Genomic DNA, 17,649 nt, shown 5'->3' with positions numbered 1-17,649 from the left:
CTGGGTACTGTGTAGATGTAAAAAGCAACACAATGTAATGGGTTCTTCCCTGACCCTGTATCCTGTCACCAAGTTCCATTGTAATCCAAACAAACAAACAAACAAAAGAGTCATGGTGGAGATATAAAAATGTATTCCTCCTTTAACAGGGGAATAAGTTTCCATCTTGAGATTTTACCGTCGCAGCCACTCCATCAGCGTGTTCCCTCTGGAACGACCAAAACACAACCTCCCATGTGGGGAAACTCTCACATCCATTGCTCAAAGGCTAAATACCGAACATTCAAGAAACTCACACCAGGGGACAATTTGTTATGTGCCACTTTAAAAGTGTTTGTAATCTAAGGATGTAATTTATGGATGAGGAGAAAGAAAAATTGATATGTTGGAGTTTAAACTTGAGAGCTCGGTGAGGATTCTTATCTGTTGTGAAGTTTCACCTTGGCTGCACTCTGATGCCACTGCCACCGCAACTGTTTGAACCATGGAGGAGATAGAGGGACCTCTTCAAACCCACCCGGGCGGGTACTCATTGGGTCTGGGAAGTAATGTAATATGAGCTCAAACTGAAGGGTTCGCAGCAGGTGAAGTCCTCAAAGTCCAACCTTCTCTTTTCCTTCTCATCTCCTTATGCATTTTCCTCCATCTGGTGGATCAAGACAGACGCCGTGGAGAATCCTGTTGATTGAGATTTTCACTATTGATGAAAGTGTTAAGAACAATTAGAAACATTTAGAAAATGAAAACCCTTCTAAAATGTAGTTGTTATTCATTTTTTCTTCTAGAAATAATCTCAATGTCTGAGATATTTTGAGTATTTTGTTTGGATTGTTGACCTACAATATATTCTCAGACGAGATTCACATTTAGAATACAGGACAAGATGTTGAATATCACTTGTACGTTTGAAGGACGTCTGCACAATTCAGCTTGCTTGTATCACACTAATTGCTTGTAGGTTTCCTTTTTATTCTTTTTGCTTTCTAGTCTATATCCAGTCAGGGCTTTAGCAGAAAACTTTTTATACGACATACGACAATTAATCAGAGAAAAGGCGGAGCAATAATTACTTTCGATGTCACTATTTTCTGATTCCTGTGAAACAAATCTTCATATACAGTATATCTGCTGAGTACCTTTAAAAAATAGCTCGGGCTCATGCTTCAGTGGTGATATGGTTTCTTTAAATGAGCTCCACCATCACAAAACCCGATTAAAACAGATAAACAACACACGTACAAGTTAAGCAATACAAGACTGAGAGATCATTTGTTTGAGTTTCTCTCCTGTGTGGGAAAGATGGAAGGAAATTAGACGGGCTGTGTGAGTGATAGAGAAAAATATAGAAAGAACAAGGAAACTAGATGACACAACTCAATTAATGAATGTGGCTCCATGTCATGTTCATGAGAGAGAAAAACAAGAGTGTGCGTGTTTGTCTCTGAATGCATTTAATAAAGAGGTCAACAAATACAACCACAGCTATTAATATTCGCAGTAATACTCAAACAAACTTGCATATAGAAGCACTTAAATGGTTCTCTGGGTGCTCTGTAAGGATTAACACAATAATTTACCTCCACTTCCTTATTTGTGTGATAATGTGGGGTTTTATGAAACTCTACAATGCTACTTAAACGGTTATGCTTCGCACCAAAAATGTATATAGCCTAATGCTGTGCTTCATCAAAAGACATTTTGGATGAATTGAGGACAGTGATCTTGTCTTCTGTTGTTGGACGTCCCCTCGCCTGAGAAAGAGCTTCCCACTGTTTGATTTGAGGCATCAGACACAACAGCCGGCACAAGTGGGAAGAAATCATTTGTCTTCTCATGCATTTTTTTTTTTTTTAACGATGAAAGCACGTGACAGAAATGTAATGTGAAGAAATGACCAAAAGCAAGAACGGGGGGGGGGGGGGGGGGGGTGACAGCAGTCTCATGAGGGAAAACCAAGCAAGAAAGTGCAAGTTCAGGTAAATGCTTCATTATTCCACCCTGATGAAACACTCTTGGGCTTTTTGGTAATTGCATTGAATGCATTAGTGCATATAAATCCCTATATGACTGTATGGAATTTGGAATGCAATATATGATGAAATATACAGACACATTAGCTTTTTCAGTCGAAATTCACTTTTAGTCGTGACTGCATTAGGGGACTTTGAGTATGATGTTGAAGTGTCTCCCTTCATGTTCCTGTCTGTCACTAACCGACCTGTGTGCAACGCGTGCACCCTGTTAACGTGCCAGAGGGCTGGAGAGACGTTCAGAGCTGAAACAGACACGAAAGTCAGAAGTTAACAAGCGGGTCACGGAATTTTCGTTTGCTAGCAGTCGTTCATGTGTGCGTAACCTTGATGAGTGGGTGGGGATGTATCGGTTGAATATTTTTCAAAGTTTAGCCTCCTCCTGCTAACTTTTCCAGGACTGCCAACCCTTGCTGTAAGCCCAAAAGTCATTAGTTCAATTTCTGCACGTTGCTGATGGGTGAACAGTCGATGCCAATTAAAAGACAGAACAGTTTTATCTGAACACAGTATGGCACAGGTGGACGGCGATATTATTTTAAGTGGAAACCTGCAGACTCAAATACAGGGTGTCTGAGGCGCTTGTAAACAGTTTAACCTGAATAACACCTTAATTGGAGTGTGGCCCAATGCCAGGCTGCACTATGCATGCAAATGTGGCTCGTACACAGCTGCCTCGCCTAGATAATCCCACTGAATCCTCACCGAACTTGAGAGCTCGTTCATCTTGTTTGCCGGTGACCTTACATTTCTCACAGCGACAGGCAGAAGGGAGCGTTTAAGTGTTTTTCCTTTCTCCTTCCACTCATGTGGTCCTACAGGCGTCAGGAGTGAGAGCTGTGAGCGTCAGATGGTTGCAAAGTGTTAGTAATTGTTATAGTTTGAAAACGACAAAGTAGAAAAGGCAAAAACAAAGAACTAGTGCAGTTGACGTGCTGTGAGTCGTGGGCAGATAAAGAGAATAATAAAGGCTTTCACAGACCTGTCTGGAACAGACAGTTCCCGGCAGTTAGAAAGTTGTGAATCTCTCTGTGTGTGAGCCGCATAAATAATCAAAATCACATTTTTGGAGCACAGCAACAGGAGAAATTCGTCCTTCGACACGTCGCTGCGATGTTACCCCTCCAATCATAATTTCGTCTCAAGCTAATTTGAGACGATATTAAACTGATGCTTTAATAGCACTCCCTGTTCACCTGCTGCTGCAGGCGAGAGTGTTTCCCTTCACAGGCTCCAGCATAATTTTCTTTGAATGGTCAGTTCGGTTTTATGGGATTGTTCCCTATGTTTGCGTCGCTATAATTATTAGTTTACTGTTTAGGCCATTTTGTTCTCATAAAAACATCGCACACAAGATGTTTTATTTTGATGTAAAAACTGGAAGATTTCCACTGAGCTTTATTTCATGAGACACCATGTGCAGAAGGACCCAAAACCCAGATTTACACTGTAGATACTAGAGTTTTATGAGTTGAGAGTTTTAGTCCTGTTAGACTTTGTTATTGTAGGAACAAGAACATTCAGTCCACAACATTAAAGTAGGGATATTTATGCCTCATTTTAGGATGATGGGAGGAAGTGGAAATGAGTTGTGCCTCTTTATATACAGTCTAAAAATGTCTAAATGTTGCAGGAAAGGTTTTAACGTCCTCAAGTGTATGTAACTAAGATATATCTCGAAGCTTTTGCAAGGGTTGTGCAAGTCAGACACGACTGAAGATGTTTGTGATATTGATAATATCGATAACTGTAATTCTCTGTTGATCTCAGGAGTGAAGCATTGCCCCAAAATATATTTTTGCCCAAACTTTTTGTTTCAGGGTGCAAACTTTTATACTTAGAAGTCAGACACTTCACATGCTACAGGATTATGACGACGTTCCAAGATTAGCAAAGCCTTGAATGTGTTTTCAGTGTAGCTGGCATCAGAGGTCAGGGCACACATACTGTGCATAGTAATATTTTTCTGCCCTTTTCACCCAAGTGTAGTGAGAGAGAAAACGTGTCTTTAATGTTCAATTGTGAGAGGCTGAAACAGATTTCTTACTAATTCCTGTACTACAAAGCCCATAATCTTTCCAATTCAAAAGCAATAATGAAAAGCCATAAAATTATTCTTCAAAGCAATAAAGCGTTCTTCCCACTCTTTTTAAGGTTATAAAGAGCAGAATGAGCTCTTCTGATGCCCTGCAGTGAATTACTGCACACACATACACACACACACACACACACACACACACATGAATGAATACACGTACACAAACCCCAAAATTCCCACTTACACACTTCAGAGGACTGCCGACTGTGAAATTACCCAATCAGAGGTTTTAGTCGCTTCTCATACGTTAGTTATCACATATAAGCCAGCTGAGGTGACACAGCACACACAGACACAGCGAAGACTGAGTTTGAACATTTTATAAAGCTCCATTAAAGTTAATGACACACCAAGTCAAAAATAATGTGTTAGAAGAAAGAAAAAAAATGTGTGTGCGTGTGCATGCGTGTGCGTGAGAGTGAGTTGTCAGCTCAGAGGTGTCAGGATGTGAATATCACAGCCAGCCTGTTTATTCTCCACATTTCATTTTCCTGTGAAATATAAATGTATTGAACGATAATGAGAAGCCGTGTTAACAACACGCTCCTAAACGTCTGTAAAACAAACTGTGATTCCCACTTTGACCCTCAGTCTCTTCTCAATCACAAGCTGCAAACACAAACTTTACACCTACCTACGGTTTGATCACAGATGCAAGACAAAGAGAGACAAGAAAGAACGTGTCCAACACATAACCACACAGGGAGAAATAGAGAGGAGGCAAAAAGCCATTGATGCTTGTACATGTAAAGTCAAGAAGAAAGGGAAAATGCTGAGTTGACAAAGACTTCACTAGCGAAACAACACGGTAATGTGAAATGTCTGTGTGTTGGTTGGATATGTGAATAGTTGAATGACAGAGGGATAAAAAAACAGGTAGATGTAAATAGACAGTTTCAAAGAAAGTGTGTTCTCAACAGGCAATGATTCCAACGATGCCTTTTGTGTTTTTGTTTTTATTTTACAGCAGTTTTTGTGAGATTAAAAGACAAAGTGAATTCTTAAGTAGATCCTGCATAACCTGACACCTCTCTGAATATTGCTACCTGTGGTTAAATGTCTTTTTTCCTCTCTCCCAGGTGAAGTATGGGCGGTTCGGCTTCGTGTGGGACGCAGCCGTGCTGGAGTACGTCGCTAACAATGACGAGGACTGCTCCTTCTACACCGTCAAGAGCAGCGCACCAGACCGTGGCTACGGTATCGCCATGCAGCACGGCAGCCCCTACCGGGACATCTTCTCCCAGAGGTACTTTTTGTAACAGTAAACAACAGTCAGCGATCATCCTTGACTGCGTTCTACTTGTTATGTAACGCACATTTCTCATGCACGATGATGGAGATGTCACTTTTGTTCCACACTGTTTATCCCAGTCATATTGTCCTCAGCTTGAGGTTGTGAGATATTCTCTGCATTTGGGGAGAGTCGGAGAAGAATTGCATTCATGCATACGCGACTTCTCCAGAGGTCGTGTGAGTTTTTTTTCATGACTTCTCCAAATGGCCAATCCCGTAGAGTTGGCCCCTCTGCACCGCTGGAGTAATGCGCTCTCCAGGTCAGACGCCGAGTAAATAGTGGATCAAATTGTACATATATCTTCCAGAGGAAAGAGGCGAGGGGCACTTTCACAACCTGGGTGCAGAGAGGTTGCTTTAACCCCAGCGTGAACCACTGGTTCAAGATGAGGTTAAGCAAGTGTGACAACTCACTCTCACATACAAGAAGAGTTGACAGTGTAGCCGCACCCACAGTGATCCCAGCTGTTGTTCTTCTAGCTGTATCACAGAGTAGAGCTTATGTTGGTTCAAAGTAGCTCACGGAACAAGACAATAACTGAGCGTATTAATTCATTCGTCTCCTATCCATATGGTCACGTGTGGCTATAGGGGGCTCGGTGATCTGTGCAGACTCCACACAGGGTTCATCAATCATCTTCTCAGCAGCTGAACTGCCTGTGCAGTGTTTCTGTGAGCGCACGTTGTTTGTAAGTTTGTTTGCATTCATTTTTAATGCCCCACTGTGATGTAAACCCCGGCACTAGATTGCGGGCTCAGTCACATGAGGTGAAGAGTGTCTGTGAAGGCCACGTCAGGATTGCCTGCGGCCCTGCAGAGGCTCACGCTGGGTTCGTTCGTGATCAAGCATGAGATCATTCCAAGAAGAGGGAAAACAAAAACGTCTCCATCCCTCATTAAGCTGCACTAAGTTATATCATGCTAAATAGTTTGTGTTGTTTTGATTTTATGTGTGTTTGTCTGTGGCAAGAGATGGAAACACATGCGTGAGTTTTGGTTAGTGTGTGAGTGACTAGGCGTGTTTATATATCCGGTGAAGCGTTTGGCTCCAGAATATTGCCTATCAAGGCTGTTATTGAAATAAACAAGCAATTAATCGACAGGCCATGTTTCCAATTCCCTGCTATTATTTCAGGGGCAATGTCACACTCTCGGGAAGACAGTTTGAAACACTTTGCTCACACTGGTCCCCCTGGTTCCCACAGTGATAAACAGAGAAATTATCAGGAGAAATAATAAAAACAGAGTTGTAATTGTTTTGTTTTTCTTTGCTTTTATTTTTTTTATTTTTCATCCTGTAATTCTGTATTATTCAGATGAATAAAGCAATGAGGCAGCGAGTGGAGGTTCAGCAGGAATTGTATTAGCAGTCCGTGCCCTGACACTATGGAAAGAAATATTCTGCGACTTTGTTGATGCATCTTTCCATTAAATTCTTTGTTTACTGGACCACCTCTATTTGCCGGAAATAACCTAATAATTGACTCGATTATTCGTGTTTTTCTCTTTACATAACTCGACCAACCACCACTGCATTTCAGCGACACATAATCGACTTTAATTAAATTGTTGATTCAAAGCTTTCTGCAAAGTTTTTCTTGATTGCAGCTCCACTAGTCTCGCTTATACAAATCTGCGGTAAAGAGGAATTTTGAGGCAAACACATTTTTACTTTGGTAATAGCAAAAAAGAAAGTTGGGGCTATTAAATTATCCAGTGCCCGAAAAAAAGTCCAGAAAGCTGTGACAGCACCTTTTAAACATACTGAGGGGAAATTGTGTGGAACTAGTTCACAAGCCCGAGTGTTCTGATCTCTACACATGACACAGTAACTTCATAAATAAGTTGAGGATCATTTTGTTTGGAAACATGGTCAGTGCTGTATCACTGTATTGTATGACGCTCATCCAGTACAAGGGGATTACTAAAGCATTGCAGGGTGGTCAGGGCAAAAGCTGGACTAAAACCATTGGAGCCTTTGAGATGAATTATATAAGCAGCCATCATCTGCATTGTCTATCAAAATCCCTGTGAGGCTTTGGATGTGAATAATCCTGGTTCCAGCCGGTTTTCACATCTTCCCGGCAGATGTCATTTTCAAATTGAGCTTTGTTTAGCATTGAGAAATGTGTCCCACAAGGATCCCACGATATTAAGTCCCCATCCGTCTGTCTGTCTTCATAGAATTAATATTCCAACTCTCATTTAAGTTGACGACTTCATCTTGTATGTAACCAACTCCACCATGCACCTCGTCTTCGCCGCAGCAAAACATGAAACTCACAAGAGCTCAAATGGTCGACGTGTCACACATTGCAGAAGTATAGGAATTTGGTTCGATACCAAAATGTGGAAATGGTCGTGACATAAACACTTTACTATAGTTACATAATAAATCAAAGTTACAGAGACTCATTCTTCTGAGTTTCTTTAAAGGTTTATTCACCAATGTCTTTATTTTGCGATATTTGATTGTATTTATTTATGCGCATCTTGAGATTGTTCCTGTATCCATAATATCTTAGGTCCCTCTGACAAAAGAGATCCTTATCTAAATTGAATGTCCTCGGTGGATAGAATTTTATAAAAGAAAATAAACACAACCTGTAAGACTACAGCACTAATTGATAAAGATTCCCGTAGACAGATTGTGTGGTGTAATTGAAGAATCTTACTAGTGTTTACTACATATTTGTGTTTGGGTGTGTACGTGTTTTCCACATAATGGAGACTTATTTACTATCTGCAGGTCCCTGGTTGTAAAAAAAAAAGAGATGAAAAGGAATTTATCTGCTTTGACACTTTGCCGAGAAGAGGAAGACAGTATCTGTAGGAAATACACTGACTGCTACAACTTCATTGTTTTCAACCACTTTGTTTGTGAGGAATGCTTCGCCCGAGTTCAAGTGTGGCTCCACTTCCTGCCCGTGCTGCTGTCTGTGTCTGGGAGCGTGTGGATCCCGGTGTATTTGTTGGTACTGCAGAGCAAATAATCTGCGACTGTGTTCATGCTCCTAGGTGCTGCCCTTCTGTGATTGATGGAGACAGTGTGCAGATTTACCAGAGTCCAAAAAACAACCCACAGTGGTGTAAAGGATTAGTCCGCTAATTTAAACTGACAGCTATTGACAAGTTGTTTTGAAGTGCTGAAGGGGCAAGATTGTGAAAAAAAAGAAACCCTCTCTCACAGGCATATATTATTTTTGTCTGTGTGTCTGCAGGCGTTGATGTGAAAATAGGTTTCAGATTTAATCCATAGCTCATGGACATCTGTTAGTTGCTGCACTCTAAGAAGATAAACTGTGGGCCAGACTTTGTATTGTGCATATTGAACATGGCAACAATTTACATTTCCATTGCAAGATTGATGAGGTACCTGGTTTGCGTGGTATTATGTTTGGACTATGGAATTTAAATCTTGTCTTGATCTTTAATGTAGAAACAAATGATAGTTGATGATAGTTGTCAGGAGGAGAAGGCATAGCAGAGAAAAACAAATTATATGCACATTAGCTTGATATCAGAGTTATGATTATCTTTCATAAAAATCCTACTTTTTAATTTAGGCACACTAGTTCCAGATCTACAATAACAGTGACATGGATTGGATTATGGTCCCACTACTCATTACATTAAATTCAGCTACAAGGATGCATTCATATTGTTGATTTATTACCAGGCTGCAGGCGACTGTCGGTCAGTGCCCAATAAGGCACAGTGTTTTTCTATAGGGACCTTCCCATTGGACACTATACGGAATCACTTGATGGGCCGAATGATGTCGACAGTTCATTGTTGAAGTCAGGGAAACATCACACGTCAGAGACCGTGGGTGGATTTGCGGTTGAAAATGAAATTAACCATGTAAATCCCGTTGGGCGAGAGGCCGGGTAAAGCCACTGCTATGTGTGAGCCCATCTACAAGGCAGACATATAGAATCACACAACCTTTTTTACCTATGTTTAAATTAGAGTTGCTTATTGCCTGCATGTCTTTGGACTTTTGAAAGAAGCCACGGTACCAGAAAGGCCCTTGTGTTCAAACTTTCCTGCTGTGAGAGAACAGGATGACCACTGCTCCACCGTTCTTTATATTTGTGTAACACAGTATGTGTTAATGCACAACAAAAGCTGAGCTGCTTTAGGGTTTTTAAATTGTTGTGTTACTGATGAGCTGCAGTGGAAAAAAACACATTTAACTGAGAGAACTCTCACTGACTTCAAATTTATCATTGACAAAACTCTTGTAGCTCCAGTTACTCTTTTTATTTTAAGAGCCCTAGAGCCATATTGACTTGAGTTTTGTTTTCAGCTTTATTTTTTCTTTCCCTCTCTCCCACTATCTGACTCTCTCTTTCCTATTGATTTATCGATCGTATTTTAATTTTATATTTCATCCTGTAACTCCAAATTCAGATCTCCATTCAAAACACACTTATAGCAGAGTTAAAAAGAGTCAATTGAATGCAAAGATGCACATTTTCAACAATTTCAGGGGCTGGTTCAAAACTTGAACGTCTAATAATAGTTTGAACAACATGCATTATCGAAATTTAGCTTGATCAAAGTTCCTGTTAAAGAAGTGAAGATGTCGGCTCTGAAGCCCTCCACTGAGAAACAGTATCATGAGTAGTTTAACTATAACACTTACAGAAAAGTGTGTCACCTCTGCACTGGTTTATTAACAATGTCAGCTGCTCAGTCCCCAGCACCTTTCTCAAGACATTTTGGTGAATCAATGCAGAGGTGTTAAGTGTAAATGGGAATGAACTTTCTCTCTTTAGATTTGTTTGGGGAGAGGACATTATTCCCCGCAGCACAAAAGAGATCGAGCAGGTTGAGGGCACGTTGCCTCCTACTCACCTGTTTTTACAACAGTGACATTGTTCCTGCTGACAACAAATTGATTTAATGTCAAGTGTCAATTTAATCTCCCTCGCTCTCTCTCCGACTTTTTCTAAGCTCCCGTGCTCTAAAGTTGCCACTTCTCCACGAATCCATCAGGCTCAAACTCAGCCCACACACTTAGTACATACATTAAATCTTTATTTTTCACAATTCATGATGGGTAGGGCGTCTGTCTCTCTCTCCCTGGTTCTCGGTCTCTCTCTAGCGCTCTCCATGTCTTAATGATGGTTAATGACTGCGTGACTTCTGCGTGTTGTTTATCATAGTTCAGCTCCATAATCGGTTCCAGTTCACCCACACACTGAGGTCTAATGATGCTCTATTGAAAACTTTGTCGACAGAGCGCGTGACATTGGACCCAGCGAGTGACAATTGGATTGATCATTTCGCTTTGCAAACTTTAGACGAGGGAGCAAAAGAGTGGTGGGTTAATAACCTCTCCTGCTTCTCAGGGTTCCGGAGACACAGAGGGCGACACGGCGGCTCAGTGGGACGCGGTCTTGTGTTGGGACACCGCATGGTTTCCCTGTGGTGCTTCCATGTTCCTGCTGTGTTTGTTATCTGTGGTGACCTTTGCTCTGTGTGACATCTTCCAGCTTCTTGTCGCACCAAAGCATCAGCGCACACAATAACCTCCGTGGCCCAGACAAGAGTTATGCAATACAAGATTCTTGACATGCCTTTACTTTCTCACTTGAATTCACCGTGCTAGATGGAGCGTGGAATACACAAGTTCTCCGCGTCTCTTGACTGCGCCGTAATTTGTCCAGTAAAGAAAAGAGAATGTCAGGCTCTAATGTCAGGGGAACGCAACAATTACGGGCTGTGTGGGGAAACGGGTCGAGTTCAAAAGTTCACACAGCTCAGGCATTGTTTGCAGTTTGCTCTTCTTGTAGAAGTAATGGGGTATAAATTCGTAATTTGAAATCAGTCAGCGGCACGGCGATGATAAGTCGTCTTTAGACCGTAAAACAGCTCTGAAAAACCTCAGTCAGTGTTTCAGAGCTTTTACTGAATAAAGCAACATTTTTTAAATCTTATTATAATGCAAGGAATCTCTGCATTTATGTATATGCAGGCTAGGTATACTGTATAATTTATTAGAATATCAGAAACCATTAAACCCATTAACTTCTGCTTCGGCAAATGTGTTTTTGCAGGCAAGAGGAAAATTCAGTGGGGAATGTAAAGTTATTTGGACGAGCAAAACGTTCAATCCTAATAAATAAATAAAACAGGTGAACAGTGTTCTGGGGCAGCAGAAGGGGGCTGGGACTCTTCAAAATAAATGACGCCAACTACTCATTCTCCAGTTCAGGCAAAAGATAAAGTGAAGCCAAATCTTGCAAACATTGCAGTAATAGTTGCCATTAACAGGATGCCCAAATTGTTCAACAGTATGTTATTTGGTCCAACGTGTCTCTGGCATTGAAATCCTGTCTACCCTCCATTACCCAGCTTTAGAAATTCAGCATATTCTTCAATATCCAACCAGGTTGTACTGTCACAGCAAGTGCAGTGAGATCAACCTGTCTGTAGCTATGAAGTACACTGGAAAGACTACTGTGCTTCACTCGCTTTATACTCGTGGCACAAAATTGAATCCGCTCAAAAGCAAATTAAAAAATGCACCACGAGTGCTGGAATAATGTTTCTGTCTGAGTCTGCGGTCGACTAAGCAGACTTTTCAGGTATTGATGTGTGGCTGTGGGTCAGTGTGGTTCAGTCTGCGCTGCTATCAGCTTTTGTTTTTAATTGAAATAGCGTGAGAGAATAATCAGGAGTTGGCGCCCTTCGCTGGGTCGATGATGCGGAGTGCCTCTGCTGCTCACGTAGACTCAGTCAATGTGGTGAACTGGTGTGGACGAGCGACGTCTGTGACTGCAGCAAAGAGCTCCATTCATGGCTGTTCTTTTGAACTCTTTTGTCACAAACAGGCAGCTTTGGTTCATTCTCTGAAGCAGGTCACAAATGGAAAAACACAAGAGGATGTAATATGTTAATAAATCTGTTAGCGTGCGTCTAAGGACAGCAGGTTATTTGCGGACATGAATGCTGGACTTCAACTCTCCTCGCTAATCATGATGTCACTCTTGCCGAGCCAGAAAAGAACGTACATTGCTCGAGCTGTAAACCTCCCAATTCCCCCTTTGAGTGAAAGGAGACATTTTAATGCTCATATTTCATGTTCATACTTTTGATTTGGGTTATTACCTGAACAGGTTGACATGCTCTAATGTTCCAGAAATATCAGTTGAACAGTTTAATAGTGAATGGATGACTCAGGAAAAATAGGCGGCATATTCTTGCCCAAAAAGATCTCAAATGAAGAACTTTGCAACATGACTAAGAGCCAGAGTGTGGTGATCAGACGCCGGCGGATGCAATTAATTGGGTGTTTGCTCAGAGCAGAACAGAACCGGGTCCACCAAAGACAAAGATGGACACCACCTGCATAACAAAAAGCAATTTTGGCAGCCGAGCTGAAAGAAGTGGGCAGAGGCCCAAACGTCAAAGACCAGGATATAGCTAGATGGAAGCTGTTTGTCGATGTCTTATGCCGAAGGGATGAAGAGAGCTACTGAAAATATGATGAATGCTCAGAAAACCAACCAGCAGCCACACAAGGTTTCACCCTAAAAAACCTGATGTCTGTCTCACTCTACTGTTTTAGTTACAAAGTTCCGAAGATATTTTTGAACTATTCTGACATATTTTAACTGGAACCACTTGTGCCTAAGCCCATATATATACTTTTTTTGTTTGTTTTGACTTTATGATAAGAACATTATTCTTCATCATGTTCTCCTGGGAGGTTAACAGTGTGACGGACAGAGACCGGAGATGTTGGCGGCTCTGTGTGAAGCTTGTAACTGAGGTGTCATCCCAGTGTTGTTCTCATTTAAGGATCCGTCAGCCGACGTCCCTCTCAGAGCAACAAACTCATTTTAGCATAACGCTGGTGTCTGTCCTTCACTCCTCTCCCCCCTCGCTGCTCATTTCATTAGACAATCCTTTGTTCACCGAGCTCACACATGGTCTGTTCTCCTCTCTTTACTCAGCTTTCTTCATCTGCCCCTGTCTCTCCCACTTACTCACCTGCACTCTGTGTGATTTCTTTGTGTCAGGCATCCATCCAAATTCAACCCTCTCCCTTTCTCCCTTCCCATTTTCTCACTCAATCTTCCTTTTCCCCTTATCCCCAACTCCCTCACATCTCTCCACCCTCTGTCTCCAAGTCGGAGCCCCCCCCCCCCCCCCCCCCCCCTCACCTCACAGGAACTTCCACTTTCCACTCTATCCAGCTCAAAACTGTGCTTTCCGCAGAGGTGACAGGAGAAGAACATTTGTTGAAAAGATCAAGGGCCCTGTCTGACACCTGGCGCTAAGTGTACGTGACTCAAGTGTCAAGTCTACTTTCAGACTTACGCAGGTGTAATGTTACCATCCAGCACCTTTGCTGTTGAAATAAAAGTCTCACTTGGACGTGTTAAAAATGAAGTGAGGTCAGATGACTCACTGCAAAGTCATGAACTCTGCAGGATGTTTTTGTCCAGACTTTCCCCGGAGTTTGCCTTTCGCACATGAACGAGGCAGCAGGCAGATGCAGGACAAAACATATTAATTCCGCTGTGGAGGTCACGTGTTTTTTGATTGCAGCAAATCGACACAGGCATTGGTCCTCTTCACCACCCCAGGCGCTCTTTTCCTTTATCTGTATTGCACTGCTTTTTAAATCCTGATTTATTTTCAACCTTTTTTTCTTTTCTTTTTTGTCTGTCGCATGCAAGAAATGTCATCAACACACCCGTTCACTTGCGGTGAATCCTGCTGATTCTGATATTCTCCAGAATCGTCGCTAGGGAGCTGGCCGGAGAGAGTTGCGAGCCTCTCACTCGGATATTTGCGTTCTCACTCCAGCGCCTCTCTGAAAGCGGTTTATGCCTCGACCCTCCTCATAGAAACAGTCAAAAGGTCTATGTGGCCTGCTCTGAAATTTACGGAACTGTTTCACATTATGCTTGATCATCTAACCCAAACTCCTCTGCATTTTAACTGGCTACAACCGAAGTAAAAGCTGCCGCTTGGGGGGGAAAGAACAGCATGGGACATAACGTGCATTTATGGGCTCCTTATGGATTAGACTGCAGAATCAACACAATACATGGAGTTAGAGAGCATTTAAAGGAGGCAACAAGTGATATTTTTTATTGCCCCATATGCAGAAAGTAGCCATAATGTAACCAGAGGAGGTTGACAGCGGAGTTAATCAATAGCGATGACTCAGTGATCAGTTTGCCAGGTGCTGAAATAATAGGCTTTCACTTTGTAGTCTGTGTAAATCGTCAGATCATCTGTTTGAGTTAGAACGTCAGTCCCCAGACCCCAGCGGTGCTGCAGCAACACTGTGTGAAATCTCTTAACGGTCCCTTCTCACTCCAGTAGGGAAATCATTTACAACATCAGGGGCTGCTCATTAAAACTGGTACAAATAGATTTTGGTGTCAAATTAAGTCAAATGACCTCCTCAAAGCCCTTTTTAGGTAATTCATATCTAAACGTGACTTTTAATCAAGAAGGGGCCATAAACAAGCTTATAATTGCTTAAGTCCAACACAAGAAAATGGGCTTTAGGAGGGAAAGCTGTGTTCCACTATAACATTAGTCTTTTTTTTACTTCAAGTTATTTCAGAGATTGAGCCTCGCTGTGTAAAACCGTGTTTGTGCATTCGCTCACACAAGTTTGTACATGTCTATACTTGTAAGGACAGACATTAACATAATGCGTCCCCCCCCACCTCTGCCCCACATCCAAGTCACTGTGCTGTTCTTTGTTTCAGCTTGAATCAACTAATAACGTGTGATCATCCCACCATAAAGGCTGCTGCCATAGAGTTGCCATGGCAACGTCTAGTCCATGCAGTAGCAACCACTGCAGAGAAAACGGGGACGCAGAGACAGAGCACACACGCTGTCGCACACAGACAAACACACACACACACACACACACACACAAAGAGGTGCACAGCAGTTGCCCCCCCCCCCCCCCCCCCCGCCCTCCACCACACTAGCAACCCTTGCTCATTTGCTTTAACAGCCAGTGGGAGTGTTAAAGTCATTATAGAGCTCCCCAGTCAAAGTCAACGATCTTAAAGCAAGGTGATAACTCATTACACACACACACGGTGATAATGCATCTCACAGCACACCAGCTGTTTCATAGAAGACGCATGACGATGCACTCATGCATACACACTATATTGTGAGACACTGTTGCAAAGAGAAACACACACACACACACACACACAAGTTGTAAATGCACACACAGGACAGCTGTTTAACTTAAGGAGGCCATTATAGACACATACACACTCAAATTAACCCATGTTCTGTAATTTAATTTCACCTAAACACACTTTACTTCCCTCATACATGCAGCGGACGTTGACACTGAAACAGTCATATTTATTTTCCATTGTAGTCAACAATGATGCATTAAATCAGTGCAGTGCATCAATCTAATAATTCCAGAAGTCTTTGTCTGTCTGTCTGAGGAACACATATCTAGAGAACTGTTTATGTTGTTGGCTTCAGACTAGGCATGTGTATTGTTGAGGGCACATGGAAGTTCACTGCTGAATTTGGTGCGTTTTGGACACGTGATATGTTCAATCTTAATAAAGCTTGTGTGAAAAGGCAACCAACGCACTGTAGCAGCGGCGGCTGGGACTCATCAACATAAGTGAAGTTGTCGACCTGCGTACTGAGTCAAGCCTGAACATTGAATAAACAGGCGAACAGCTCTTTGTGCAGCAGAGGGGGTGAGGTGTCAGTGTCCCGCAGCCGGACTTTACTTGCACCGGTTTAATAACTGCAGGTCATTCTTACAGTTTCCAAAAGAAAACTTCAACCAGCATCACCTCAGCCCGTTGCAAAGAGGAACATTGAAAATGGCCACTGCACCAGTTGTTACGAAAACAAACTGATCGGTGTAATGGATGAACTCACAAAGCTATATTCATTGACGTAAGTGATTGTGCCGGGTTGGGGTCTTGACACCCGCTCACGTAAAACACTTCACAGTCGATGCGGGACTTCCCGGCTGCTAAGTTGGAAGTCGATCAGATAAGTGGTTGTTGATATAATCGAAGGATAGACAGACAGTCGGAGATAACTGGATTTGTTAGCAGGATTTAGCAACTGCAGAATTATAAAGTGCAGGACAAAACACTAATACTTGTACTATATATACTCGCACTGCAATGAAATAGAGTGTGGTAGATGCTATTCTTAGTGATTAAATTGATCTATTTCCTGATACTTAAGTCAGCCTTGCGCTGACTGATGACCCCTGGAGGAAAAACCTCTAACAGCCCTCGAAGGAAGGAATAAAAATAAAGCAAGAAACACAACTGGCTGCACACTACTTCACTTCAGTCTTATACTGATTTAGACTGGAATTAAAGCCAGAAAAAGTGCTTATGGATAACTGTGTGGGGAAAAGCTCACTGCTGTGGGGTAAATAAATGAGTTGTCAGAGAACTTCTCCTGTGCTTCATCATGAACTCCATCAAACTCTGTGTAATGTAGTGGATCTTTCACGTAAAGGCCATGCAACACACACACATACACACTTTAATTAGCTGCTCCTAGCTCTCATTATGGCAGTTTGTCATTGTTGAATTGCAGTGCGTTTTTAAAGTGCGTGTATAGACCTTTACTGCTATCTGTGTTGATGTGTGTTTGGCACACACATGTGCACGGGCGAATTGGTGTGATTTGCCAAGGGAAGACACGTTTCCGTTTTTTGTTGTTTGTTCATTTTTTCCTTTGGTTTGACAGCAGCAGCCAAATTAGAGGCCTAGACAGATGGTGTGCTGTGGGAAACCTTTGACTCAACCTGTGTTTTTGTCAGACAGCTAACAGTAGCCTTTCAACCTGCCTGTCAGCCATGGGATAGAGATAAATTAAGCACAGTGGTAAATGTGTGTTTAGCATTGCCATGCTCACTTTTTTTTTCCAAAAAGGCAGGAGATCTTCACTCAACACACAATCATTTAGGCATGTCAATAACAGATTATATACGTGTGGAATTAATCATTCTGAACACACGCAAAAACTAGAATGGCACCTCCACCAGGGGGCCAACAGTCCTCGTATGAAACAACATTTAAATTCACTAAATCCTCATTTTGATGTGGATCTTCACCAAATTGCACCAACTCATAAATATCAGTCTCCTTAACATGCGCTGAGAAATTTACAAAAAATGTTGAAGGTTAAAGAAAGAGAAAAATCTGCTCCATTCCATCGAAATTG

At 42.0% G+C, this 17,649-nt stretch overlaps 1 protein-coding gene across 1 annotated transcript in view; it reads left to right on the top strand.

Annotated features, from left to right (window-relative positions):
* Positions 1–17,649, top strand: part of grid2 (glutamate receptor, ionotropic, delta 2) — a 423,119-nt gene that overhangs the window by 387,625 nt on the left and 17,845 nt on the right. Inside the window, exon 14 of the mRNA XM_053421456.1 lies at positions 5,208–5,374. Within this exon, the coding sequence (XP_053277431.1) occupies positions 5,208–5,374 (167 nt within the window). The remainder of the gene's footprint in view (positions 1–5,207; positions 5,375–17,649) is intronic.

This window comes from Pleuronectes platessa, chromosome 4 (assembly GCF_947347685.1).
Source record: "Pleuronectes platessa chromosome 4, fPlePla1.1, whole genome shotgun sequence".
In the NCBI taxonomy this organism is placed as follows: domain Eukaryota; kingdom Metazoa; phylum Chordata; class Actinopteri; order Pleuronectiformes; family Pleuronectidae; genus Pleuronectes; species Pleuronectes platessa.
This window is presented reverse-complemented; position numbering and strand designations above follow the sequence as displayed.